The sequence below is a fragment of the Henckelia pumila genome, chromosome 3, assembly GCF_033568475.1.
Source record: "Henckelia pumila isolate YLH828 chromosome 3, ASM3356847v2, whole genome shotgun sequence".
NCBI classification, from domain to species: domain Eukaryota; kingdom Viridiplantae; phylum Streptophyta; class Magnoliopsida; order Lamiales; family Gesneriaceae; genus Henckelia; species Henckelia pumila.
Window position 1 is genome coordinate 45525369 of NC_133122.1, and position 26743 is coordinate 45552111.

At 33.4% G+C, this 26743-nt stretch overlaps 3 protein-coding genes across 3 annotated transcripts; all 3 read right to left on the reverse strand.

The window, feature by feature from the left end:
* Positions 1-304: 304 nt before the first annotated feature.
* LOC140892218 (polygalacturonase inhibitor 1-like) lies at positions 305-1573 on the reverse strand. The gene has a single exon (XM_073301035.1). It carries the CDS (start codon positions 1546-1548, stop codon positions 544-546), a length of 1005 nt encoding a protein of 334 aa, XP_073157136.1. The 5' UTR covers positions 1549-1573; the 3' UTR covers positions 305-543.
* Positions 1574-3696: 2123 nt separating this feature from the next.
* LOC140893006 (polygalacturonase inhibitor 2-like) lies at positions 3697-4772 on the reverse strand. Its single transcript, XM_073302077.1, has one exon. It carries the CDS (start codon positions 4760-4762, stop codon positions 3755-3757), a length of 1008 nt encoding a protein of 335 aa, XP_073158178.1. The 5' UTR covers positions 4763-4772; the 3' UTR covers positions 3697-3754.
* Positions 4773-19961: 15189 nt separating this feature from the next.
* LOC140888633 (uncharacterized) lies at positions 19962-21892 on the reverse strand. Its single transcript, XM_073296332.1, has 2 exons — positions 20882-21892; positions 19962-20789 (listed from the first exon to the last, which is right to left on the reverse strand). The coding sequence occupies exons 1-2, from the start codon at positions 21890-21892 to the stop codon at positions 19962-19964; spliced, it is 1839 nt and encodes a 612-aa protein (XP_073152433.1).
* Between the last annotated feature and the right edge of the window lie 4851 nt (positions 21893-26743).

Below are 26743 nucleotides of genomic sequence, written 5' to 3' on the forward strand. Positions count from 1 at the left end.
CGGTTTTTCGCTCCCTTTGATTGTTTTTTAAATGAGTTATTTAATCTTCTTTCTCAACCGTCTTAAATGTTGATTTCAGGTCATTTAGCTTGGAGTTGATATTCCATCTTCATAGATTTTGTGAGATATTTTCTCATGAAATTTTGTTATAGCATCTATGTTGCTTTTGGTTGTCCAAGGGTAAATAAATCAATCTTAAAATTCTCTGAAAATGAAAAACCGCTAGAAGGATAATGGACAACTAGTCCAAAGTAAAACTTGCATATTAAAACAATCACAAATGTTCATGCGAAATGACAGATAATTATTACACACTTTTAAATCATGCTCGTTTCTTTCTTTTTTTTTAGATAAAAAATTAAGGTAATGCTACATGTACATAGAGTGTTACACGTTGGATTACACAATGCACTTGAAATTACATGATTATCCTACGTGCATAATATAGGATGTCCCACACAAACTATGCATAAGAAATTATGCTTATTCTTGGATCAAATTATGCTTATTCTTGGATCAAATAAAATTCTATCATCATCATCATCATTTGCATGGATCCAACGGAGTCCCACACAAACATCGGTTATGAAAGAAAGATGTGTTATCCCAACTCTCTGATCTGTACCTCAGCTTCCACCCCGTCGGAATCTTCCCGCACAATCTGTTATAGCTAACATTCAAGAACTGCAAGTACACAGCATCAGTAATCTGTTCCGGGATCGTCCCGTAAATCTTGTTATGAGACACGTCGAGAATATCCAGCGACACGGTGAATCTCACTTTGGAGAAATCGAACTCGAAATTGTTCCTCGAAATGTCGATCGAACTCGTGGCCTTCCCTTCGCCAAAGAACACCGAAGCATCACCCGACAGATTGTTTCTTGAAATGTCGACGGCAGAAAAGTTCACATTCGCCAAACTAGCGGGAAGTTCACCCGACAGCTTGTTATGAGACAGAGCAAGAACAGGAAACTCTGCAGTAGCCGGTATGTGTCCGAAGGATTCTGGTATCGGCCCGGTGAGTTGGTTTCTGCTGAAGTCAAATCCCCTAAGATACGGGAGCTTTGCAAGAACAGGCGGGATGGAGCCCGACAAACGGTTGAATGAGAGATCAAGAAACACCAGGCTTTTAAGGTTTGCAAGAAAAGGAGGTATGGTGCCTGAGATATTTGTCCAACTTATAGTTAAAGACCTTAAATTGGGCAAGTTTCCGAGCTGGGGTGGGATCTCTCCGACAAGATTGGGAATCTTGTGGAGGCGGAGGACTGTCAAATGTGGAAGATTCCCGAGAGAAGGAGGGATTGTCCCATTGAGGTCTTGGTAAGGTGCAATGTCGAGGCCGGTGACATAGTTGGTGGTTTCGTCGCACTGGACACCGTACCATGTGCAGCAGTCGAACACGGGATCCCATGAGGGGAAAGGGTTTACGGGATATGAGAAGCTGTGCTTGAAAGCTAGAAGTGCAGATTTGTCTTTGGGGTGACAAAGTTCTGCGCCGGAATAATGCGTGGAGAGTAGAAGAAATAGAATGGGGTATATTATTAGCATTTTGTGTTTTTGTTTTTGTTTTTTCTTTTCTTTTTTGGGGTTTATATATAGATGCCAGATGCAATGTCAATGGGTTACCATGCATGTTTGGTCAAATATATAGGGCTAGCTCATAGCTGGCTGTCTGGCTTTGTGCTCGGACAGTCTTATAAATTAATTTTGTGAAAAAAAATATTTTATTTGATTTAACTCATAAAAAATATTATTTTTTATTGTAACTATGTGTCGAGTTTGATAGATCCGTGAGAACGTAGTCTTACTTAGATATAATCATTACTGGTGATGCCCTAAGATACATCCCAGGGTATCAGTTGATGACATTTCGGGATGTATCCATTTTCACATGAACTTAGGTTGAGATTTGTGAAGAATAAGCACACTGTCGATGTCGATGGTGGTTGTGTCAGATGATTGTTATATATTGGATATGATTGTGTCAGATATTCATTATCTAAATTTGGACATGAACTTGTCAAATATTAATTATCTAAACCTGAGCCTGGACTTGTCAGAATTATCAGAGCATGGGTCACGTCTCATCAGAATATGAGTTACATCCTCTCAGGTGTGTCAGAGGGTAAACGATTTACAAATCTAGATACGAGGAAAGTTTTTAATATACATGTATATACTATTTTCTTCTCGATTACACACACAACGTGGGGGGTTCTACATTTTCTTTCCATGATGTTTCTCACATCAGTTTCTTCAATTTTTTCTCTCGTGTTTTCTCGATCTGACTTAGCATCGGAGATGTCACGCTGGGAGAAATCTCGTTTCCATGACCGGTTTATTAATAGTTTTAAGGGAAAGATAGGTGGAGAAATTACAAAATCGAAGGAAGAAAATTTTGGGAACGCATCAATTACCTTGTGTATATGTTCATGCCATGAAATGGATAGCAATACAGAATTTCAAAAGTTGAGGTAGCAGCCATATATCACAATTATTGATGTGCAAGTGCCCCACCAATAAGTCGAAAATTGATTTGGAAAAATTTCAACATTTCTAGTATAGTCAACAAAAACACCCTATTACGCGTCTCTTTCCATTTTATCCACTACTATCGTGAACTAATTGGAATATTTATTTCATTTTTTTTTAATCATGATACATGTTCAAATTTCATTACAAATTTGATTTCATATACGTGACTTCGTTTCGAAATTAGACGTTGTAGACCATTGAAATTTAGTCATTATTTTAAAAATTGTGCATGTTCAAACATTATTTTTCTTTATTATAAATAACAATTTTTTTAATAAATAAATAAAGATTTTCATATGGTACAAACTATATATCTATACATTAATCTCATCATCTCGAAAGACTTAATTATTCTGATATTACGTACACTCACGAGCTGAAAAATGTAATAAGCTATTTACTAGTTCAGATCAATTTTTTAAAACAATAGCTCCAAGTGATCGTATGTATACTCCGGGTGTATTTTTATTTTTATTTTTTTTATGATGCTCGCTGGGGTTCTTATTATTATTTTTTTTTTGGAAAAAATGTTGAAGGAAAAAGTTTTGAATAATTGATAGTAGTGAAATACAGGAGAAAATTATTTTTTTCCGTATAACTTATACGATTTTTTTATTTTTTCGGTTGTTGATTAATTTAATTTATATGATTTATTATAATTTATGTTTAATTGATTAATTTTAAAATTTTATATTTATATTATTTATAATGATTTATTTATTTTTAATGAGTTTTAAATGTGTATATCATTCATAATTGTTTATGTACGATTTTTTTTAAAATAATATTTTTTAATTTTTTTTGAATTTTTGGGTTGGGTTGGGCTGAGCTAGGGTATCAAGCGGGACAGTGCAGGCCGACCCGAATTGACACGTGACACTAAAAATAATTTATTATTAATGCATGTAACGTCAACATTCCAACCAAAATAAAAAAAAAATTAAAAAAATTGCAAATAATTAGCTAACAACCATAAATTAACTGAAATTATGACTACAAAATTATGTGAGTAATTAACAAGAAAATATAATAATCACGTGAGTACGTAGCACTAGAAAGTTGATTGAATAAAAGTGTATCTGAGAAAAATATTATATCAATTAGGAGTTGGTTAACCATCGTGGGGAAATACAATATAAACCAAAACATGAACTTAAATTATATAAATATCATACGTAAAATTAAAATCAAGAAGAGCAAAATAAATGAAACAAAAACATCATTTGCATGGAGGCAAAGGAATCCCACAGAGACACCTGTTGTGAAAATAGGAGGTGTTATCAAAAATCTCAACCCGCAAAGTCAAATTCCATTCCGTGGGAATCTTCCCACACAGCCTATTATACGTAACATTCAGGCGCTGCAATCTCTCCGCGGCGGCGATCTGCGGCGGAATCGACCCGTAGATTCTGTTGTGCGACACATCCAAAGTTTCCAACTTTCTTGGAAACCTCACTCTCGAGAAATCAAACTCCAGATCGTTTCTTGAAATCACCAATGTATCGGTTATCTTCGTCTCCCCAAACAACACAGACCCGTCTCCCGACAGATTGTTCCTCGAAAGATCGACTTCGGTGATGTTCATGTTTTTCAAGGAACGTGGGAGTTCCCCCGTCAGCTTGTTGTGGGACAGGCGGAGCGTCGAAAACTCCTGACTTTTCGCGGCGAATCGGCCGAACGAATCGGGTATCGGCCCGACAAGTTGGTTTCGACTGAGATCCAAGATCCTGAGACTTGGCAGCGTAGCAAGATAAGGCGGGATCGATCCCGACAACTGGTTGAATGTAAGATAAAGATCCAACAGATTCTTGAGATTTGACAGGAAACTCGGGACGGGTCCTGAGACATTAGTCCAACCTATATACATGTATCTTAAATTCACCATCTCCCCGAGTTGGGGAGGGATTTCGCCGACAAGATTTGGAAGCTTGAAAAGATGGAGATTTTGGAGATGTTTTAGTTTAGATATTGCAGGTGGGATGGTCCCGTTGATGGTATCCGTACGAAGAACGTAAAGGCTAATGACATTGCTGGTGGTTTCATCGCATTCTACTCCGTACCAGTGGCAGCAGGGGTAATCGTCGGTCCATGAAGAGAAGATAGTGTTATTGGGATTTGGGAAGGAGTTTTTTATGGCCAAAAGTGCAGATTTGTCACCAGGGTCACACAGTTCTGCTGGTAATGGTGTGAAGAGGAAGAGGAAGAAGAAGAGGAGAAAGTTTAGCATTTTTTTTGGTGTTGGGGTGATTTGTTCTGTGAATGCATGCAAATGCAACCATCTTTATTTATTGTTTGAGTTTTTATGGTCAAATTTGGTGGACTTTATCTTCTTCTTTTTGTTTTATTATTCATTGGTATTGTGAGCTGTGACCATTGGAAGGGACCGTGAATTTGAATTTTGAATTATTTGATGAATTGAAGGTTGTGTCGGTATGTATATATATATATACACATATATAATTTACATTTTACATGGTGATATTGGGAACATTTCAACATACAAGATTTGGAGCTTGCAAGATCATTTGTGATTTTATCATTCCAATTTACAACAAGGTAAGTTGATTTTACTGAAATAAATTAGTTGTTGGAAATAAAAGAATAAGAAATATTTAGGGTCGTAATTAATATTATTTTTAGTATAAATTGGAAGATAAGTTTTATATTTGATATAAATATTACACAATTTTAAAGTTAGTGTTGCATTAAATAACACAATGAGTTAGAGTTTTACCTAAGTTTTTGTAAGAACTTTGTAATCAATGGTGAACTTTGTTATCGTGTGATTGTTAATTTCAATGTAAATCGACTGATCATATATATATATATATATATATCTTTCGAGCACATATTGATACCATTATATCGATCACGTGGGCTGACAAAAAGAAAATTGATTGTTTAGATAAACTACTTTTGACTAAATAAAAAATAAAAAAAGTAAATGTTACATAAGCAAATATGTTTAGTGCCGAAGAGAAGGGTTATCCGAAATCTGCAAAAAAGGAAACATAGGAGATCGTAAGCCCCGTTCAGTTGAAGTTGAGAACTTCAAAGTGTATAACTGTGAAATCGGCCAAATAGCTCCGAATAAACTTTGGTCATGGGCTCCGCACATGTCTCAGCCTACCAGACCCATTCGAAGATCTTGTTACCAAGCCCGCATCTCTGCGGATTTTGGCCCGGGGACTTTCCTGGGCAGCCCGCCATAGGCAGACATGGTGCTCAAACACTTCGTCTCCTATGTAAAGGTAATTTAAAAATGGAGATTTCCCCATTAAAAATTTGTGTAATGATTTTCACTTTTGCAATGTGGGACAAGAGAAGCTTAAACCCGTAAGGCCCAATAACTTCATTCATATTATTTGAGTTTTTTTTAACCCTATTTATATTTAATTTATCGGTAAATTAGGGGTAAATCCCCAAACACAAAGGTATTTTGCTTTCCAGTCTCCATGCCAGTAGATTTCCATTTTCAGTACCTGACCCATGTTCATGTTTTGTTTCAGCTCCCCATTTGCCTTGAAATTACCCATATACCCTTTTTTAAAAAAATATATATTTTATATATGTTAAATAATAATAAAAGATAAAAAGGCAAAGCAGAAGAAGTCGATCCATCCTTTCTCTCTTTCTTCTTCACCGGGCCTAATCTGCGTATGGTCTTCTGCGCATCCGAGATTTAGTCAACAAATTTGGCGTGGAAGATGATGAAAAAGTCGCCTAAACCCAAGAAGTCGAAGAACATAAAAAGGGCAAAGCAGAAGAAGTCGAGCATTGATCCTCCAGATTTGAAATCGAAAAGAGCTTCACAACGTAATGTTTTTTGGAATCCATTTCAGTAATTCTTTTCTATTTTATTTTGTTATTATTGGTTGTTGTTGATATTACTTTTTTTTTCGTATGCTAAATCTTAATCCCTAAATTCTAGGTTTTTTGTTGTTCATTCTCTTACAGATCATTCGAATTGTAGGGTTTTTTTCTTGTTCATCCGGTTACAGTTAATTTGTTTTAATATTAAACTGAGTGTTTATTCTTCCTGATGAAATATAAAAATTATGTTATAGTGGAGAAAATATTTTATGTGGGGCAAAAACCACACCCCTGTTTCCTGTTCTTAAATTCTCTACATCGGTTACCTAATTTTGAATGTTAACTTTCGACATCGGTGTATTGAAATGAAACTTGTATATTTATTTATTTAGATTGAATTGAGTATTCGAAATGCTTATATAATTATAAGCTGAATTTTAAAATCAATGTAACAATGATTGAAATAGAGATTTTTATCACTTAATTAAATGGTTTTACATTTGGTAATGAAAATGTGATGATCATATCTATATTTTGTGTGTTTGTGATTTATATGTAAGTTATTTTTTGTGTGTTTGTGATTTATATGGCAAAAATTTTTTTATCGCAGTTCTTGATCATATTATGGTTTATTGATTACTTTGTATATATATATATATGAGTTCAGGAACGACAGTGGAAGAGAACGTTGTTGATGAAGGACAAAACAAGAGAAGTACGAAACTGTACTGTAGTCGATGCTCACCCACTTGTTTTAAAGATGCGATGACAGAACTAAAACCAATTCTAGGACAAAAATAATGGATTAGGATAAATGAGACTCCTTTTGCTAATTGGGTTGACATTCCCGAACTCGCTGTTAGTAGTCGTAGAGTTGATTTCATATTGAATAGATTTCAGATTGAATCATGTTCTTTGACTGTGGGTGATGGTATTATGATTCCCTTTGCTCCATAAGAGTTTTCTATTATTCTTGGATTGCATCATATTGGGCAGCCTGTAGACTTGGATCTAAGAATGGATTCTATATTTGTGGCTCGTCAATTTGGAGGTCAAGTTGGAAAATCAAAGCGAGCGACAATATATAAAAAACTTATTTCTCTTGCAGGTAATGATGATGACTTAGAAGTTGATGATTTTGTTCGGCTTTACATTTTGTTCATCTTCAACTCCATAATATTTTCCACCGAAAATTATTTTACCCCGAGTTTTATATTTCCTTACCTGGACAATCTTACCACATTCTTTGAATATGCTTGGGGAGATGCCGCGTTTCGATTTATTCAGAGAGAAATACGCAAAACTGGAAGTAAAACTTATTTCGATGGATGCACTGTTGGATTAATGGTGCGTATTTTGTTACTTTAGTTATTATTGTATTGTTTTATCGATTAATTGACTATTATTTAATTTGATTTAGGCTTGGGTGTACGAGAGAATGCCTTCTCTAGGTGTACGACGTAGTTTAGAAATGTTCCCTCGCTTGTTTCGGTGGATGGACAGCAAAATCCCATTGAACGAGGAAAAAGCTGAATTATTGCTGAAATCCATAGATTCAATGAAGGTAATTGTTTGATATAATGAATTGAATTGCTCATTTCAATTTCATGGTTTCACTGACAACATTTTTTGTGATTTTATAATTTTACAGGTCTTGCCGATATATCCTTTTCCCGAGGAGAAGAAATTGAACGTAAGTAGTTTGACCTTTTGCCAAATACTTTTTTTGGAATATGGATAATTGACTGAAAAGTTCAAACCATTAATTAATAGTTTACTCAACCATAGGTGTTGAAAGTGGCTGACGGTACTACCGATGTAGTAAGATCAGAAGTTGTGAGAAAAAAAGTTGTTGTGAGTAATAATCGAATGTGTTTTGAATTAGGATGTGGTAGTGTTAGGCGTCGTAGGAAGACAAAGATTGTGATTGAAAAAGAAATGATGGATGTTGGAGAAGAATTTAAATTGCAGAGCAAAAATGAGGTTGGATTTGTGACCAAAGAAGATGATCCTATTGAGAGAAATGATGGGCATGAGAATACTGAGACAAATGAGGAGAATGAGAATATGAAGAGAGATAGAGAATTTTGAGAGAAATGTTGAGGATGATAATATAGAGAACAGTCAAGGTAATGTGCATATTTTCAGAAACGAGGATGAAGAGAATATTGAAAAAAATGAGAAAGAAATTATTGAAGCTGTTGGAAATTCATCTGAGATTGGATCGTCTAATGACCATGACAATTACAGTGATCTTAATTTGGTGGTGCAAAATGTTATAACGAAATTAAGAATGATGTGGGATTTGATAAAAATGATGGAACAGTTGAGGAAAGGAAAAGTGTGAGTTGTGTTGGTACCAGTAAAGCAGAGATCATGACCAGCTTTCAATCGTCAATCGTGAATACAGTAAGAACAAGGGTTGACCGCAAGAAGAAAAGGAAAGCTTAGATCTTTGTGACGCCGCCCAGTTCATCGCCAAGACCTAAGAGAAAGGGTCAAAAACGGGTACGAAATTCTCTTCATCCTTTATATTTTGGTTTTATGTATTTCCACACTGACAATTTTTTGTTCTTTTCTATTGTAGTTCATAGTGTATTCGTTTGAAGGAAAAGTGCATTGTAGATGTTGATGAGAATGCTAAGAGTCCAATGAAAGATGATCTACATGAATTCAAAGGTAGGACCGATTACTGTGGACATGAGGAAGCAAGTGATGAAGAGAAACAAATTTTGACACAATATCTTTCGATGGAGGAATTGGAGTACGCTTATATTTAATGATTTTTTTCATAACTATTGTTGAATTTATTGATTCATAAAACATTAACTTTTTGTTTTTTATGTAGTGTCGTAATTTGGGAAGACGAAAGTATTATGTTAGATGGTCGAAAATTTTGCCACTTTGTCTTTGGCCAACCCGTTGATTTCGAAATCATAAATGTTTATATGCGAATTATGCAAGCAAAAAGTAAGGAATATGGATCTGAAATATATTGTGTGGACACAACGGTTCAGGTTCGTCTTTGCACCCCGATTATGTACGTTTTATTGTCTTTTTTGACCAAATAAGAAGTATGATATTTTTGCAATCTTTGTTCTGCAGAGAGAAATTTTTAATAGACTGAAAGAATATGGGAGTAGACGTAAGTTGCGGAGCGGTGATTACGGAGATTTTATTGCAAGCTTGACATCTGCGACTAGGGAAAGATTGAAGCACTTAAACGAGGAGCTATTTACAAGATGGAAGTACATCATTTTTCCATTGAATGATAGGTGGCATTGGTTTCTGCTTGTGTATAAAACTGCAGAAGGTGTGTTCAGTATATGGAATTCCTTGCATGATCCATACGCATCTGGCACCACAAATGTTTTTGTGAGTATTAGTACGACCCTATTTTAATGTTTAAATATAATATTAAGAATGAAATCTTGTAACTTTTAAATTTTGATAGGTATCATTTTTTTCTGGATACATGCGGTTCCAATCTGGTTTTGTCTTAGCCAATGAGAAAGTGGTGACAGAAAAGTGTCGCGATCAAGGTCCAACACTTGAGTGTGGTGTCTATGCACTTATGTGGACCGAATGCTTGTCTAAAGACACAAAGAAAATCTGGGCGTATCAAAAGGATGTGAATATGAATGCTTATCGAGCTCGTGTTGCAGCTACCATTTTATCCGATAAGAAAGGATTGTTGAAAACCATTTAACTTGTTTGTTATGTTGGTGGTGATTAAGTTTGGATAATTTTGTTGGTTGAAAACTTACACACATTTTGAAAGACAAATCCTTGTAATTGTGGTTAATGATTATGTTTTGATGCGAAGTTCTTTTTTGAAATGGTAATTCCAAGTCATTTTCCTATTTATGTCGTACATTTGTGACATTTATGTAGTTACACGATAGAGTTATGTAACGACAATTGACAAGTTAATCAAAGTAAAAAATTGAGTAATTTCGATACAATTATATCATAATAAGGTACATAACTAGCTGAATAATAAATACATTTTAGAAGTATCCTGACTTGTTACATCAGCCGCTATAAGCAAAAACTTAATTGAAGATGCGAACTAAACAAAAAAAAAACTCATGTTTATGAGTTTAGACCCCAATATTCATAATTTAAGATGCGAACTCCAGGTTCAGCAGATGCTCTAAAACAAGCCGCATATGCGGTGATTCATTCGTTTTATTCTCTGCAACCTCATGCAGATGCGTGTATTTTTCCCGCAGATGCGCCCCTAGCTTCTTCAATTCTCTGCCTGCTTCCGCTTATGCACCATATTTTCATGCATATGCGGTCATTTGTATGTTCAATTCTCTGCCATTTACCGCATCTGCACTTTTTTTTACCGCATATGCGTTCCTTGTTTACCAAGATCTCTACCCTTTGCCGCTTCTGCACAGATTTCTCATGCATATGCACCCCTAGCTTCTTCAATTCTCTGCCTGTTTCCGCTTCTGCACCATATTTTAATGCATATGCGGTAATTTGTATCTTCAATTCTCTGCCATTTACCGCATCTGTACTTTCTTTTACCGCATATGCGTTCCTTGTTCATATTTTCAGTTGTTTTATCTTTTCCAGTTTATAATTTGTCAAATAGTCGAATACTCATGTAATTCATAAAAATATATTTCATCATTGTTCGTTCATTCCATTTCTTTTCATGACTTTGTATTTACAACTAACAACAACTTCACTCGACAAACAAAACAAAAATACAAACTTAAAACTCCACACGAACTGAACTCAACTCAAACATACTCACTTTCATAAAATCTAAATCACCCCCCAAACTTAAACCAAATCATTGTCCCGAATGATTTAAATCAGTAAACAGAACAAGGGACATGTACCTCTCGGTACCGAGCATTAGGACTCGGTACCATCATCGTCAGACTTGTCATTTGAAGACCATGGTGGTGGCGGTGGATATGGCACATTGGTAAAAGGGAAATTCTGAGCGAGTGCCGCATTAAAATCATGCACATATGCCATGTGCTCTCGCATTCTCTTCCATTTCTTATGCATTTGCCTTTCCAAAGCATCGAAGCGGCCAGAATAGTCACTCCCTTGAGCAGCATGTGAAGGAAGTGCTGTTGACAGATGAATCAGTGGAGGGACAGGCTCAGACGGCTGTGGTGGGGGCTGTGCAATATCTGCATGTTGTGTCTGCTTATGTTTATCCCTTTTCAATGGCCCGACAAGAACAATAGGAGCACGAGTAGGATGAAGTTGCTCAGTGGCATCCCAAGTCACTCCAGCATAACGACAAAGATCCGTAATCAATGAAACATGGACTAAGCTGCTAAGATGAGATTTTTTACTAGCAGCGTAAATGGATTGCTGAAGCACTTTACCCGCATTAACGGTCCTTCCTGTGACTATGCAGTACACCAAACTAGCCCTTTCCACCGTAATTTCAAAAGTGTGACCCGATGGCAACATGTGTGCGGCGACAAACTCATGCCAATTATTGGCGTCCCGGTTAAGAAATCTGGAGTACAATGTAATAGGGACACCTTTGTTATTCAATTTCCATTCGGCACCCTCAATACAAAGTGCCTGTAGCACGACAGCGGCTGGAAACTCGTTCTTAGTGAAAAGCGGATAATCGTCAAATGCAACCTTTGGCATTTGATACATTGCGTTGATAGTTTGATCATCAAACACCACCATTTTCCCTCGCACTTTCACTTTGTATTCATCATGTTTTACCATTAGATTGGCATAGAACTCCCGAACAATAGACATGACAGCCTCGGAAGGTTGTTTGACGAATGCTTGCCAATTACGTCGTCGTGCTTCAATCAAAGTTTTAGCGTTTAAGTCCCTCATATCCATTCCCCGCTCCTTATGCATACTTTTGAGCGACAATTCAACAAAATTTGCCGCCGCGGCAGCATTCCAAAACCTATTTTTATCAAAAGATGGTTGTCCCGAAGACGACGAGGCCGATCCTTTTCCTTTTGTTTTTGGTGGCATCCTTACACTCAATTCAACCAATTATCACAAAATAACCCACTAATTACAAGCAACAAGTGCACAATAAATATTTCAACAACTCAGCCCCTTCACACTCTCTTACACAATTTATCAAACACCTTGTGTACGTAAGGCTAACTATATTTTCCTTCACAATTACTCAATAACAATTCAAGCAACCTAAGAGGGATAACCAAGTACCTAATTCGATGTAGTACACTCGGGCAAAAGCAGAGGCAATTCGGAGACTTTTGTGTAGAGTTTTCACACGATGGCTTCGACCGGAGAGAGTGAAGTATTGCAATTGTCAAGTTTGGATTCCGGAATAATTCTTGAGCACTAGCCGGACCGTGAGCTTGGCAAGAGTAGATCACGCTTTTGAGGATATTGGGGGCGTGAAGGTGAAGTTAGGGATTTTAAAAGTGAAGATGGCCGCTTCTGCGGAATTTTGTACCAGAAAATAAAGAACAATTAAATTTGCAATTAAATATTGAAATAACTAACGAGAGTACATATTTCAGAAAATTAGGTACAGCCAAGCCTACCATGAAGTACAAATATCCGATAATAAAGTACATAACGTGGTAAAACAAGCACAATGGAATAAAGCTAGAGTTGAGGAATTTCATGTCTAAGATATTAAAAGCATTTGGTATCTACTAAATATAGTATAAATGACGTATAATCACAAGCATGGCCTTCGATTTATTCACTAAGTTGAGGAGGTGAATATAGGAGATGCATGTGCACTTTGGTTAGTGAATAAAATTCATTGGCAAATAAATATGCACTAACCAATAAATATTGAAATAACTAACGAGAGTACATATTTCTGAAAATTAGGTACAGCCAAGCCTACCATAAAGTACAAATATCCGATAATAAAGTACATAACGTGGTAAAAGAAGCACAATGGAATAAAGTGAGACTTGAGGAATTTCATGTCTAAGATATTAAAAGCATTTGGTATCTACTAAATATAGTATAAATGACGTATAATCACAAGCATGACCTTCGATTTATTCACTAAGTTGAGGAGGTGAATATAGAAGATGCATGTGCACTTTGGTTAGTGAATAAAATTCCTTGGCAAATAAATATGCACTAACAAATAAATATTGAAATAACTAACGAGAGTACATATTTCTGAAAATTAGGTACAGTTAAGCCTACCATGAAGTACAAATGTCCGATAATAAAGTACAAAACGTGGTAAAACAAGCACATTGGAATAAAGTGAGACTTGAAGAATTTCATTTGTAAGATATTAAAAGCATTTGGTATCTACTAAATATAGTATAAATGACGTATAATCACAAGCATGGCCTTCGATTTATTCACTAAGTTGAGGAGGTGAATATAGGAGATGCATGTGCACTTTGGTTAGTGAATAAAATTCCTTGGCAAATAAAAATGCACTAACCAATAAATATTGAAATAACTAACGAGAGTACATATTTCTGAAATTTAGGTACAGTCAAGCCTACCATGAAGTACAAATGACCGATAATAAAGTACAAAACATGGTAAAACAAGCACATTGGAATAATGTGGGACTTGAGAAATTTCATTTGTAAGATATTAAAAGCATTTGGTATCTACTAAATATAGTATAAATGACGTATAATCACAAGCATGGCCTTCGATTTATTCACTACATTGAGGATGTGAATATAGGAGATGCATGTGCACTTTGGTTAGTGAATAAAATTCCTTGGCAAATAAATATGCACTAACCAATAAATATTGAAATAACTAACGAGAGTACATATTTCTGAAATTTAGGTACAGCCAAGCCTACCATGAAGTAAAAATGACCGATAATAAAGTACAAAACGTGGTAAAACAAGCACATTGGAATAATGTGGGACTTGAGAAATTTCATTTGTAAGATATTAAAAGCATTTGGTATCTACTAAATATAGTATAATTGACGTATAATCACAAGCATGACCTTCGATTTATTCCCTACATTGAGGAGGTGAATATAGGAGATGCATGTGCACTTTGGTTAGTGAATAAAATTCTTTGGCAAATAAATATGCACTAACCAATAAATATTGAAATAACTAACGAGAGTACATATTTCTGAAAATTAGGTACAGTTAAGCCTACCATGAAGTACAAATGTCCGATAATAAAGTACAAAATGTGATAAAACAAACATATTGAAATAATGTGGGACTTGAGAAATTTCATTTGTAAGATATTAAAAGCATTTGGTATCTACTAAATATAGTATAATTGACGTATAATCACAAGCATGGCCTTCGATTTATTCACTACATTGAGAAGGTGAATATAGGAGATGCATGTGCACTTTGGTTAGTGAATAAAATTCCTTGGCAAATAAATATGCACTAACCAATAAATATTGAAATAACTAACGAGAGTACATATTTATGAAATTTAGGTACAACCAAACCTACCATGAAGTACAAATGACCGATAATAAAGTACAAAACGTGGTAAAACAAGCACATTGGAATAATGTGGGACTTGAGAAATTTCATTTGTAAGATATTAAAAGGATTTGGTATCTACTAAATATAGTATAATTGACGTATAATCACAAGCATGGCCTTCGATTTATTCACTACATTGAGGAGGTGAATATAGGAGATGCATGTGCACTTTGGTTAGTGAATAAAATTCCTTGGCAAATAAATATGCACTAACCAATAAATATTGAAATAACTAACGAGAGTACATATTTCTGAAAATTAGGTACAGTTAAGCCTACCATGAAGTACAAATGTCCGATAATAAAGTACAAAACGTGGTAAAACAAGCACATTGGAATAATGTGGGACTTGAGAAATTTCATTTGTAAGATATTAAAAGCATTTGGTATCTACTAAATATAGTATAATTGACGTATAATCACAAGCATGACCTTCGATTTATTCACTACATTGAGGAGGTGAATATAGGAGATGCATGTGCACTTTGGTTAGTGAATAAAATTTCTTGGCAAATAAATATGCACTAACCAATAAATATTGAAATAACTAACGAGAGTACATATTTCTGAAATTTAGGTACAGCCAAGCCTACCATGAAGTACAAATGACCGATAATAAAGTACAAAACGTGATAAAACAAGCACATTGGAATAATGTGAGACTTGAGCAATTTCATTTGTAAGATATTAAAAGCATTTGGTATCTACTAAATATAGTATAATTGACGTATAATCACAAGCATGACCTTCGATTTATTCCCTACATTGAGGAGGTGAATATAGGAGATGCATGTGCACTTTGGTTAGTGAATAAAATTCCTTGGCAAATAAAAATGCACTAACCAATAAATATTGAAATAACTAACGAGAGTACATATTTCTGAAATTTAGGTACAGTCAAGCCTACCATGAAGTACAAATGACCGATAATAAAGTACAAAACATGGTAAAACAAGCACATTGGAATAATGTGGGACTTGAGAAATTTCATTTGTAAGATATTAAAAGCATTTGGTATCTACTAAATATAGTATAAATGACGTATAATCACAAGCATGGCCTTCGATTTATTCACTACATTAAGGATGTGAATATAGGAGATGCATGTGCACTTTGGTTAGTGAATAAAATTCCTTGGCAAATAAATATGCACTAACCAATAAATATTGAAATAACTAACGAGAGTACATATTTCTGAAATTTAGGTACAGCCAAGCCTACCATGAAGTAAAAATGACCGATAATAAAGTACAAAACGTGGTAAAACAAGCACATTGGAATAATGTGGGACTTGAGAAATTTCATTTGTAAGATATTAAAAGCATTTGGTATCTACTAAATATAGTATAATTGACGTATAATCACAAGCATGACCTTCGATTTATTCCCTACATTGAGGAGGTGAATATAGGAGATGCATGTGCACTTTGGTTAGTGAATAAAATTCCTTGGCAAATAAAAATGCACTAACCAATAAATATTGAAATAACTAACGAGAGTACATATTTCTGAAATTTAGGCACAGTCAAGCCTACCATGAAGTACAAATGATCGATAATAAAGTACAAAACATGGTAAAACAAGCACATTGGAATAATGTGGGACTTGAGAAATTTCATTTGTAAGATATTAAAAGCATTTGGTATCTACTAAATATAGTATAAATGACGTATAATCACAAGCATGGCCTTCGATTTATTCACTACATTGAGGATGTGAATATAGGAGATGCATGTGCACTTTGGTTAGTGAATAAAATTCCTTGGCAAATAAATATGCACTAACCAATAAATATTGAAATAACTAACGAGAGTACATATTTCTGAAATTTAGGTACAGCCAAGCCTACCATGAAGTAAAAATGACCGATAATAAAGTACAAAACGTGGTAAAACAAGCACATTGGAATAATGTGGGACTTGAGAAATTTCATTTGTAAGATATTAAAAGCATTTGGTATCTACTAAATATAGTATAATTGACGTATAATCACAAGCATGACCTTCGATTTATTCCCTACATTGAGGAGGTGAATATAGGAGATGCATGTGCACTTTGGTTAGTGAATAAAATTCTTTGGCAAATAAATATGCACTAACCAATAAATATTGAAATAACTAACGAGAGTACATATTTCTGAAAATTAGGTACAGTTAAGCCTACCATGAAGTACAAATGTCCGATAATAAAGTACAAAATGTGATAAAACAAACATATTGAAATAATGTGGGACTTGAGAAATTTCATTTGTAAGATATTAAAAGCATTTGGTATCTACTAAATATAGTATAATTGACGTATAATCACAAGCATGGCCTTCGATTTATTCACTACATTGAGAAGGTGAATATAGGAGATGCATGTGCACTTTGGTTAGTGAATAAAATTCCTTGGCAAATAAATATGCACTAACCAATAAATATTGAAATAACTAACGAGAGTACATATTTATGAAATTTAGGTACAACCAAACCTACCATAAAGTACAAATGACCGATAATAAAGTACAAAACGTGGTAAAACAAGCACATTGGAATAATGTGGGACTTGAGAAATTTCATTTGTAAGATATTAAAAGGATTTGGTATCTACTAAATATAGTATAATTGACGTATAATCACAAGCATGGCCTTCGATTTATTCACTACATTGAGGAGGTGAATATAGGAGATGCATGTGCACTTTGGTTAGTGAATAAAATTCCTTGGCAAATAAATATGCACTAACCAATAAATATTGAAATAACTAACGAGAGTACATATTTCTGAAAATTAGGTACAGTTAAGCCTACCATGAAGTACAAATGTCCGATAATAAAGTACAAAACGTGGTAAAACAAGCACATTGGAATAATGTGGGACTTGAGAAATTTCATTTGTAAGATATTAAAAGCATTTGGTATCTACTAAATATAGTATAATTGACGTATAATCACAAGCATGACCTTCGATTTATTCACTACATTGAGGAGGTGAATATAGGAGATGCATGTGCACTTTGGTTAGTGAATAAAATTCCTTGGCAAATAAACATGCACTAACCAATAAATATTGAAATAACTAACGAGAGTACATATTTCTGAAATTTAGGTACAGCCAAGCCTACCATGAAGTACAAATGACCGATAATAAAGTACAAAACGTGATAAAACAAGCACATTGGAATAATGTGAGACTTGAGCAATTTCATTTGTAAGATATTAAAAGCATTTGGTATCTACTAAATATAGTATAATTGACGTATAATCACAAGCATGACCTTCGATTTATTCACTACATTGAGGAGGTGAATATAGGAGATGCATGTGCATTTTGGTTACTGAATAAAATTCCTTGGCAAATAAATATGCACTAACCAATAAATATTGAAATAACTAACGAGAGTACATATTTCTGAAAATTAGGTACAGTTAAGCCTACCATGAAGTACAAATGTCCGATAATAAAGTACAAAAAGTGGTAAAACAAGCACATTGGAATAATGTGGGACTTGAGAAATTTTATTTGTAAGATATTAAAAGCATTTGGTATCTACTAAATATAGTATAATTGACGTATAATCACAAGCATGGCCTTCGATTTATTCACTACATTGAGGAGGTGAATATAGAAGATGCATGTGCACTTTGGTTATTGAATAAAATTCCTTGGCAAATAAATATGCACTAACCAATAAATATTGAAATAACTAATGAGAGTACATATTTCTGAAATTTAGGTACAGCCAAGCCTACCATGAAGTACAAATGACGATAATAAAGTATAAAACATGGTAAAACAAGCACATTGGAATAATGTGGGACTTGAGAAATTTCATTTGTAAGATATTAAAAGAATTTGGTATCTACTAAATATAGTATAATTGACGTATAATCACAAGCATGGCCTTCGATTTATTCACTACATTGAGGAGGTGAATATAGGAGATGCATGTGCACTTTGGTTAGTGAATAAAATTCCTTGGCAAATAAATATGCACTAACCAATAAATATTGAAATAACTAACGAGAGTACATATTTCTGAAATTTAAGTACAGCCAAGCCTACCATGAAGTACAAATGACCGATAATAAAGTACAAAACGTGGTAAAACAAGCACATTGGAATAATGTGGGACTTGAGAAATTTCATTTGTAAGATATTAAAAGCATTTGGTATCTACTAAATATAGTATAATTGACGTATAATCACAAACATGGCCTTCGATTTATTCACTACGTTGAGGAGGTGAATATAGGAGATGCATGTGCACTTTGGTTAGTGAATAAAATTCCTTGGCAAATAAATATGCACTAACCAATAAATATTGAAATAACTAACGAGAGTACATATTTCTGAAAATTAGGTACAGCCAAGCCTACCATGAAGTACAAATGTCCGATAATAAAGTACATAACGTGGTAAAACAAGCACATTGGAATAAATTGGGACTTGAGGAATTTCATTTGTAAGATATTAAAAGCATTTGATCAAATCATGCATATGCACGAGAATGTCGCGCTTCTGCGTGAATTGACTGAGATTTCAAGAAATAAATAGTAGAATCCGAGTTGCGCATATGCGGGAGAAAGTCACGCTTATGCGTGAAGAGGCAGTGAGCAAAAAACTGAGAAGGAAGAAGAACCGCATCTGCGGCTTAATTCACGCATCTGAGTGATTGTACAGAGAATTCAGAAACAAAGGAAGCGCTTCTGCGCTTGTTTTAATGCATCTGCGGGAAATCTGGATTTGGAAGAAAAAGGCATATGCGTTTATTTTATGAGCATCCAACAATACCAAATAACAACACCATCAACATTAATCGTCAACGATAACAAGCATATCAATATGTTGTGCACAATACAAACACAAGAACCATCTAGGCAAAACAAAACCATAAATAAATAGAAGTCCACAAAGTTCGGACTAAAATGTCTAAGAACTGAAACCATTAAACTAAAACTAAACCACAAATCCACCACTGGAACGTGTATGCTTCCTAGCAGGCAAATCCACGATCAATTGCCCTTCCTCTCTCCTTTTTCTGCTGCAGAATTGTAAAAAAATAAATTAGTTATCAATACTTCGTAGTAATCATATATAATAAGAAAGGATGTCGACAAGTAAATCATTGTATGTACACTCAATATTGAGATACTATTTCAATTAACAATATAAACCTATTCTATGGCTTCTTTGCAACTACGTCTGTTGTGCACTGGCTTATGACAACGACCACACTTTGACACATGTGTTTCAACTTGAGACGGAATCCTCTTAGTCCTTCTACGGCCTGGTTGACTTCGTATATCCGGAGCATTGATTACAGATCCTTCATCATTGTTGGTCTCGTACATGTCAAATGTCGGTATGGGATTGGTCATTCCTTTATATGCTTGACGATACATTTCAATATGGAAATACCGATCACAAAAAACATATAGCGACATTGACTTTGATTTAATAGCTGCACAAGCATGCTTGCACGGAAGCATATTAATCTGCCAAGATTTGCATGAACAAGTCCATTCATTCAAATCAACAGCAAATGATTTATCACCATCAACTACCTCAAATTTCCAACCACATGATTTGTTAATACTCAAGTTTCTGGATTCAATATATGTGGTAGCTAGAGCCTTCTCCTTCTTCGGGCTTAATTCCTGAACCATGACTGATGTTGTTTCCCGTCGTCTGTGCATCATGTTCATGATTTGCACACGTACATGATCCACCATAGAAACAATTGAAAGATGACGAGCTGGTTTAACCCAGTTGTTCCAACATTCGGAAATGTTATTATTTATTACACCCCATCGCCTACCAGGAAACAAAACATTTGCCCAACTTTGTGGATCAGAACTTGTGATAAAAGTACTAGCACGAGGCATGGATTTCAAAATATTATTAATGTGGCGTGTAAATTCTTGTTGTGAAGGGGCATATGCAGCTTTTTTGAACACAGATGACCAATGTTTTTTGTTGTGTAACGGATAACTTCGCAAGACCTTCAATGACAAAAAAGTTAACACATTTATATGACCATCAATAAATAATACTATTTGAAGATTTCAAACAAAAAGTTAAATTACTTACTAACCTGCTTCACAAAATTATCCATCAAGTGCCTCAAACAATACGCATGGTGACTTCCCGGAAATAATAGCTTAACAGCCTTGATAATACCGGGATTTCTATCTGAGAAAAAAGTGAACTTTTCAAACACCATGATATGTTGCAAAACAAGAACACCTCTCAAATGAAAACAAAACCATTCCCAATTCGAATCATTCTCAGCATCCACTACAGCGTATGCCAATGTAAAAAGATCATCATTGGCATCTTTTGCCACTGCAAGTAGGATACTACATTTATATTTGTTCTTAATATGAGTTCCATCGAGAAAAATTATTGGTCTACAACCAGTAGCAAAACCAACTGCACATGCATTAAAACAAAGGAATAACCGTTTGAATTTATTGGTTACTACATCAATCTCACAATCTGCCACACTACCAGGATTTGTTTCTCTAACTTCACGACAATACCATCTCAATTTGTCATAACACCCCTTATCTGTGCCATGGAGATCATGCATAGCTAATTCCTTGCCCTTCCAAGCCTTGTGATACTCTAAATCTACTCCAAAATCTATGTGTACATCTTTCACCATTGCACAGGGACGATAAGATGGCTCTCCCCTCAATTTATTCTTCATCAAATCTGCGACCCAAGCTGAATCAGCTCTTGGATGTCCTCTACCAGATAAATTGTCCTCTCCACAAGTGTGTTGTAAATTGCATTTTTTGATCCCAAATAGATTGTCTGCCTTATGTCTGGATGCATAAACTCGCCACTTGCAACTATGTTCAGTACAAACAACAATAATCTTATCTCGATCATTTTTGGCATACAAAAATGAGTGTCTTATAGCAACAGAATATTTTTTCATATAAATTCTAAATTTTGCAGCATCTTTGAATGTTTGGCCCACCCCACGTATGCAATGAAACCAAGAATCAAGGGAATTTTGTACTGGAGCCTCTTCAAGCTCATTATCACTTCTGGATTGTCTGTCATCTTTGTCGTCCCTTATGAATTTCACAACCATAACTTTAGAATTACTTTTAGGATGAATCAACATTAAAAATCACCAAAAAACTATAACGAAGTACAACAACAAAATCACGCTTTCAAACTCTATCTATACATAAAGATAACAAATAATTATTGAAGTAAACAGTATAGACAGTGCAAAAAAAAAAAGGAACGAGTGAATTATACCTCTCATTATTTAAACCTCCTGTAGTCTGATCTTTTTTCTCGGCCCTCAATTCAATCATAGTTAGCCTCATACACATGTGAAGATGTATCATATTACGGACATCATCATTGTTGTTTAAGGTAACGTACATCTTGTACTGTGGAGCTATGTATTGTAGTGACATAGATTGAGGATTAATTTGTTCATATTTGCTTGACAAACTCTGAAATAAATCATCCAAACTAGATCCACTCATAATTGAAATCACAAATAATTTCTCATTACATTTGCAGCAACCCAAAAAAGCAAGGTTGGAAGAAGACCCTACTCCAGATTCCATTCTACAAAAATAAAAGTAGTTTTCAATCAATAAAAGTTCTTGCATACGATATTTGTAGAACTATAATTCATTTAAGGCTGAAATAAGTAAGATTTCATCTTTCAACAGCACAAATCAAACAAAATTTAACGTACAAGCATTTCAAACAAAGAACTATATAATAAATCATAAATATAACCTCAAAGTTATTTAGAAAAATGTCAATCTAAACCAAATGTTATTATTTGGTAAAATATTTGATTCAGAGTTTTATGAAATTCATATACAAGAGAACCATGGATTTGGGCATCTAAAAAATACAACAAATGAAGATAACATTACAAAATATTAGAAGCCAAAAAAAAAATTGTGAATGGATTGCACAACAATATCATCTTTTTCGGATAAATAAAACTCGTTGGTAGATAGATGCGTAACAATGATTGAGTTTACAATTGATTTTTTTAAATCCCAAAAAAAAATCTTGAAGCGTTGCACTTCAATATTCATGCACTATTATCATCAATATTAAAAAATTAAAATCTTCACTTACTTCAACTAGAAGAAATGCAATAATTGGCTATAACATAATATCGTATCAAAACCTATATAAAAAATATAAAAACAAGACCCAACTTCATATAACCAAAAACATGAATCTATCTATCAAATTTAGGAATTTCGATTGTAGCTCATACGATCTATTTTAACAATCATTGAATAACAAAATCTTGCGGGCTACACCAATTAGAAAAACTTTAAATCACAAAGTTATAATGTCCGGGTAAATCCCCAAACCACAAGGGTAATTAATCGTTTCTTTATGTCAACCAAAAATCATATATTTCAAGTAAAGGAAATAATAAATAAACAAAATGAAGACTTCTCATTCATAATTTATATTAATGACATTATGTTTTCGGGTTTAAAACCTAATGAATATCAAGTACCTCAATTCCACTTGAAATGAGTCTGGATAGATCAAATCTACACAAATCTGAAAAAAAAACATATAAAGAAGATCAAATCGACTGAAAAATCTCAACATTAACACACGACACAGAGGCATCGATGGTCAATAAACACATACAAAAGATGAGCACTTACACACAACTTCGGTCAATATGCAAGAGCGAAGAACGGAGAAGGTGACTCGTTGCTTGCTTCAGTCTCTTTGTAGGTGAGTTTCGTCGGTTGATGGGTTTCGTTGGTTGAGGCCGTGAGTTTTCTGCCGTTGAATGGGTGGTGAGGGCTTTAGATTGGAGGTGGGGTTCAGAAAAGAGAAATTTCAAAGCCGATGAAAATAATAGTATATATATCTATATATATAAAGGGTAAATATGTAAATTGGGCTTTGTAGGAAGTGAAAAACAAATAAAATAGAGTGTCAGGGAGTGTAAATAATACTTAGCTGTTGGAGGGACTGAATGCTGAAACTTGTTTATGTTTAGGGATTTTTTTTTCTAATTCACCCTTAATTTATCATGTTTTATATTATTGTAATTGTAAATTTGTAATTACATAAATTAACGAGATTATTTGATAAAGTTATCAGTAGTAACTTCAACTCTCGTATCAAATAATTCGATTTCACTTCACCACATTTGGTGAGCTTGGTATGACTTTCCATATAATTACAATTTTGTCATTCATTTTTTGTTTTTATTTTTCATTTCATTATTTTTTTCTTTTTTCTTTTCCTTTTTTATGATAATTTAAAAAAATTGTCAAAATACCCCCCACTCAATTTATAACTTAAGTTACGTATAATACTTTCAAAATATCAAATACTGTATACGCACACGTTATGTACGACAGATAGGATGAACACAGGTCGGGTAGTTATTTTGACCACCCGAACCCGATTCGAAAACATTGGGTACCCGATGTTTTCGGGAGGTCGCGGGTATCTTTTTTTTTTTTTTTTTAATTTCATTGTGGTTGTGAGCTACTTCTACCCCTTGATATTTACTCATTTTTTGCACAAGTTTTGAAAAAAAAAATCTCAAATGTGTCAAACAATTAAATAATCGAAATCTGTGAAAAAATAACCATCATTACTAGAGTTGTCAAACGGACTAACACATGGCGGGGCGGGCCGGCCCACCAAAAACTCACCTTTTGGCGGATCGATGGCGGGCCGACCCACTATCATGACGGGCTGAAAATCGTCAACCCAACCCAATCCAAGATGAGTTGCGAATTTAGCGGGTCGGATTTGTTTTTTTTAAAAAAAAAAACTAACTGTCCCGATAGGATCGGGTATCTGATACCCAAACCCAAATGCCCAACGGATATACTAGTATAATTAATTAGTCGAACTCTCTTGACTTGTTGCCTCACAAGTCACATCATGTCCCAAAAATGAAAGAGATCTCAGATTCAAATTTGAGACCTTTCGAACTCCCCCTCCAATATTATTGCATTTTACTTTACCATTTTGATTTGTATAGTCAAAATATCTTCTTCTTTTTTTCAACTCAAAACAGAAAAATAAAAAAACTTATTCATAAGACAATTTATATATCTATACAAAGATATCCTTTTTATCTATTGCAATTTGATATTTTACAAATTTATTTTAATTCTATTTCCCATCTCTTATTATTGAAATTTCAAATTTTGATAACTTTAATTTAAATTTTTAAAAAAATTCTAAGGCAATGTTTGGTAGCTTGGATTAAACAAGGATTGCATTATAATCTCATGTTTGGTACGTTTTCAACTATAACTAAGATAACGTAGGGCCCACTATTAAATTACTGTGTCATCTGGAACTTGGAGGACTACAATCCGCTCTACCGAGGTGGTATTAGAAATCTCATGTCTACAGTGTTGAGAATTTATGAGATTTTAACATTTATACCCTTTGTCCTCCATCTGCCCAAATCATTTAATATTATTTAAATATAATTTATAATATACTAATTTTAACAGTAATATTTTAATTGTTATTAATTTTTACTTAACATTAAAATGAATATTCACATTAGTATTCCTATTTTAATTATAAATAAAAGTAATTTTTATATTATTATTAAATGTAATTATTTTTATGTTTTAATTAATATTTTTAGTTATTTTTTGTGATTTGGAAATTAAAATTAGTGATATTATAATAAAAATAAAAATTAATTATTTAATAATATTTAAATTTAGAATAGGGCAAATTATAACTTATTTAATAATACTTTAATTAATATTCATCATATTTTAATAATTATTAGTATACTATTTATTTAACAATAATATTAATATTGTTATCAATCTTTATTTAACGTTAAAATTAATATTCAGAATATTATTATTATTTCCCAATAAATTCATATTTATATTATCGTTAAATTTAATGATTTTATATATTTTAATTAATATTTTTAGTTATTTTTAGTACGAAAATAATAAAAATGTAATAATGAATATAATAATAATAAATAAAATCTATAATATAACTAATTTAATAATTAATATTCACTATATTTTAATTAATAATAATTTTTAATATATTATTTATTTAACAGTAATTAATATTGTAATTGTTACTAATTAAATTTAACATTAAAATTAATATTAAAATTATTTATCAATATTTTAGTTATCAAAATAAATTAATATTTATATTATTATTAAATTTATTGTTTTTTATTTTTTATTAATATATGAAAATTATTTTTTGTGGTTTGAATTTAAAATTAATGAAAATTTAATAATTAATATAATAATTAATTTTTTTTATAATGATAAGGGTAAAATGGTAATTTTTTAGTTTATCATTATCTCAATCCCGATATTAATCATTTCAATCAAACACATCATTATTTAATGTAATCCTATCAAATCCTTTCAATAATCTCAATGCATGTTATCCATACATTATCATATATATTGAACCAAACGATGCCTTAATTGTTTTAGAAATCGCACGGCATACCATACTCAATGCAAATTCAAAGGTTGAGATTCATCAATACATTGATACTATTTTTCAGTGGATCCCACAAATATTGATGCATCTTTACATCATTGGGATATTGTCTGTAAAGGTAAGATGAAATTATTCCATAACATGCTAGTATATATTATTTGTGGCCGGCTTCTAGATACAAAATCTATTAAAATCTCACGTGATTATAAAAATTGAGCTCATGCCCTAACAATTGTCTGAAGAGCTATATTTTCCAAAAAAATAATAATAATAAAATAAATTTACAATAATTACAGTATTCTGTGGCCTGTACATATACTACAAGAGGCAAGAGGGGAACAAGAAGTTGGTTTTACTGCCTAGCAAAGCTTCATAAGTAAATCTTTCTCTGCCCCTTCTAAAAGCCATAAAAACTGCACAGCAGACATGGCCTTTTAACACATATTTCAAATGC